We start from the raw sequence: 2,597 nt of genomic DNA, 5'->3' as shown, positions 1-2,597 counted from the left end.
AAAAATTTTTTTTGTAGGTTAAAGAAAAAAAAAATTTTTTTTTTGTAATAAATTTATTATAGTGTTTAATTTTTGCTCAAAAAAATGTATTTAATTACTATAAACATATTTCAAAAAGACAAACTCAAAAAAGTTGCTTTGTTTTCGAATTATTAATTAATGCCAAAAAAAACAGGTCAAATGCCCCATAGTGCAATCGCACACAATTGTGCCGTGTGTGCTGCGCATCGACAGATTTGTATACCACCTACGTACACGTCTTTAGTGCTTTCAAAGTTATCAAGGTTTTCTAAGTATTTCGCGTTATTTTCTTCAACAACATGTTCATCCTCAAAATTATTAGTACTTTGATGTGAAAGTATTTTTGTAGTCTTTATCATATTGGCTCCATTGTCAGATGTTATAGAAATTAATTTTGTTATCTTAACGTCGAACTTTCTTAAAGTGCATAGTATTTCCTTGGCTAAGTTTTTTGAAGTACTAGAATTTTGTCCTTTTAGCTGTGTCATTCATAAAATTCTTGATTGTATTTCATTGTTTTGTATAAATTGTGCACTAATTCCAAAAATATTTCGATTTAATCTTGTTGCACTATCAATTTTAAGCGAAAGTATACGATTTCTTAGTTCTTCTGTTATATGTGTTCGAATATTTTTGGCAACCTTACCCAGCACATTTTTACAATTTTGACTATTAAAAGCTAACTGTTTTCCACTCTTATAGTCTAGTCACACTATGTGGGGTAACCTATCGAGTGAGCCAATAACCCCAGTACTCCATTAAAGGTGTTCCACATGGTTAACCCTATTTTTTGGGTTATGTCAGTTGGCCTTTGTTTTGATTTTCATTTGTGACAAAATTCAGAGGAAAATTTTAAAATATGGAAAAAAAAGATATTGAAGCGTTGCTGATTGCTGTGGCTGACCATTTTGATAAAACAATGGTAAGGCTGATGAGCTTAGCAGGGATGTCCATAGAATCCTTCCGGAACTTTAGAAGTCGTCCATCTCGGAGTGTTTGGACCTTGGTATTAAATTAGTTTTTGCAGACTTCTTGTTAATTTTTATTTAAACCAGCCACGATTTGGAACCTTTTGGGAGGAGGATGTTTCCAATAATTCGGATGAGTTCTTCAAGGATCATTTTCGCTTGGAAAAAGGAACTTTTGATACCCTAGTGGAACGCCTACCAAACCTCCGAAAGAAGGATACACCATTTCGTATGGCAATTCCTTTGGAAAAGAGAATAGCGATAGCCTTGTACACTCTTGGGTCCTCTGCTGAGTACCGTACAATAGCGTGTTTGTTTGGTGTGTCCAAGCCGATAGTGTGTCGAATCCTTCATGAGTTTACGCGGGAAGTCATTGTTAATCTTGCTCCGGAGTACCTTCCGCCTGCCTTTTTAACCCAGGAGGCCATTTTAGAAAACGTAAAGGGTTTTGAGGACATGGGTTTTCCACAATGCTTTGGAGCCATTGGCAAGTGCATATTGAAACTGTCGATTATATATACTTATACAAAAACTATTCCTAATAGATGGCTGCCACATCGAAGTGCGACCTCATGCTAAGGACGCTGTGGACTACCATAATTAGAAGGGTTGGTATTCAACCGTGCTTTTTGCTATGGTCGACTATCGCTATAGATTTTCCTACATAAGCGTCGGCAGTCCGGGTCGGTGCCACGACTCAAAGATATTTGAGAATTCAAATCTTAAGCGGATTATCGAAGAGTCTGAGTTAATGGATGAACATTCCAGAATAATTAATGATGTCGAAGTCCCTGTGCTTATTTTGGGAGATTCGGCATTTCGTTTTTCGAAGAATCTTATGAAACCCTATCCGTTTTCCGTAGAAGCCAACGAGGAACAGAAGGCTTTCAATTACAACCTGTCAAAGACTAGAAGAGTAGTGGAGAATGCTTTTGGCCACCTCAAGGCACGATTTCGAAGGATCGGAAAAGGACTAGACAACAGAGTTGAAAAATCTTCCCAAATTATATCCTGTTGCTGCACTCAGAAAAAAACGCATCCTAAATTTGAGCGCGATTTATACTTGATTTCGGATAGTATTTTTTGGGCTTGTTTTAAGAATGAGAATGTTGGGCGTTCTTGAATTAAGAATAAATCATTCTTAAAACCCAAATTATCCGCAAATGTTCTTGATTCCAGAACATAAATTAATAAACAGGACTAAACAAGAACGATTTATCCTAAACCCAAGTATAATTTATTCTAAAAAAATAATTTTTCATGGTAAGCACAAACATTCTTAATTTGATTACTAAAAGTACTTAATTCCAGAAAATTAGGTTTTAGTATTCTGTAAATAAGAATGAATTATTCTCATCAGTAGTATTAAAATTAAAAAATAAAAAGCATTTTGACAAGTACAATTTGTGCTTAAGCCAATGTGAAAATGTACTAATTAATTTAGTTAACGAGTACCAATATTGATTAAAGTAAAATAGAATTGGCGCTAGACTAAAAAAGATTAGTTCACAAAAACTGTATAATGTAGGTACATATGTTTATAAAACACAAGTAGTTCAATATTATTAAAAATTAAGAGTTAGATCCTCAAAACAAGCAAATTTTGTT

At 34.3% G+C, this 2,597-nt stretch overlaps 1 protein-coding gene across 4 annotated transcripts; it reads left to right on the top strand.

Annotated features, from left to right (window-relative positions):
- The first annotated feature begins 826 nt into the window (after positions 1 to 826).
- On the top strand, positions 827 to 2,229 carry LOC138911815 (uncharacterized). 4 transcript variants are annotated; one of them, XM_070216974.1, is made up of 4 exons: positions 831 to 1,027; positions 1,077 to 1,476; positions 1,535 to 1,597; positions 1,659 to 2,229. In XM_070216974.1, the coding sequence occupies exons 1-3, from the start codon at positions 881 to 883 to the stop codon at positions 1,591 to 1,593; spliced, it is 606 nt and encodes a 201-aa protein (XP_070073075.1). In that variant the 5' UTR covers positions 831 to 880; the 3' UTR covers positions 1,594 to 1,597; positions 1,659 to 2,229. The 4 variants fall into 4 exon arrangements, 3 of the variants coding, with proteins under 3 accessions (XP_070073075.1, XP_070073074.1, XP_070073076.1); XR_011419102.1 differs by having other exon boundaries at positions 827 to 943; positions 1,049 to 1,476; positions 1,535 to 2,228; XM_070216973.1 differs by having other exon boundaries at positions 1,535 to 2,227.
- The last annotated feature ends 368 nt before the right edge of the window (positions 2,230 to 2,597 follow it).

Source organism: Drosophila takahashii, chromosome 3R (assembly GCF_030179915.1).
Source record: "Drosophila takahashii strain IR98-3 E-12201 chromosome 3R, DtakHiC1v2, whole genome shotgun sequence".
Classification (NCBI taxonomy): Eukaryota; Metazoa; Arthropoda; class Insecta; order Diptera; family Drosophilidae; genus Drosophila; species Drosophila takahashii.
This window is presented reverse-complemented; position numbering and strand designations above follow the sequence as displayed.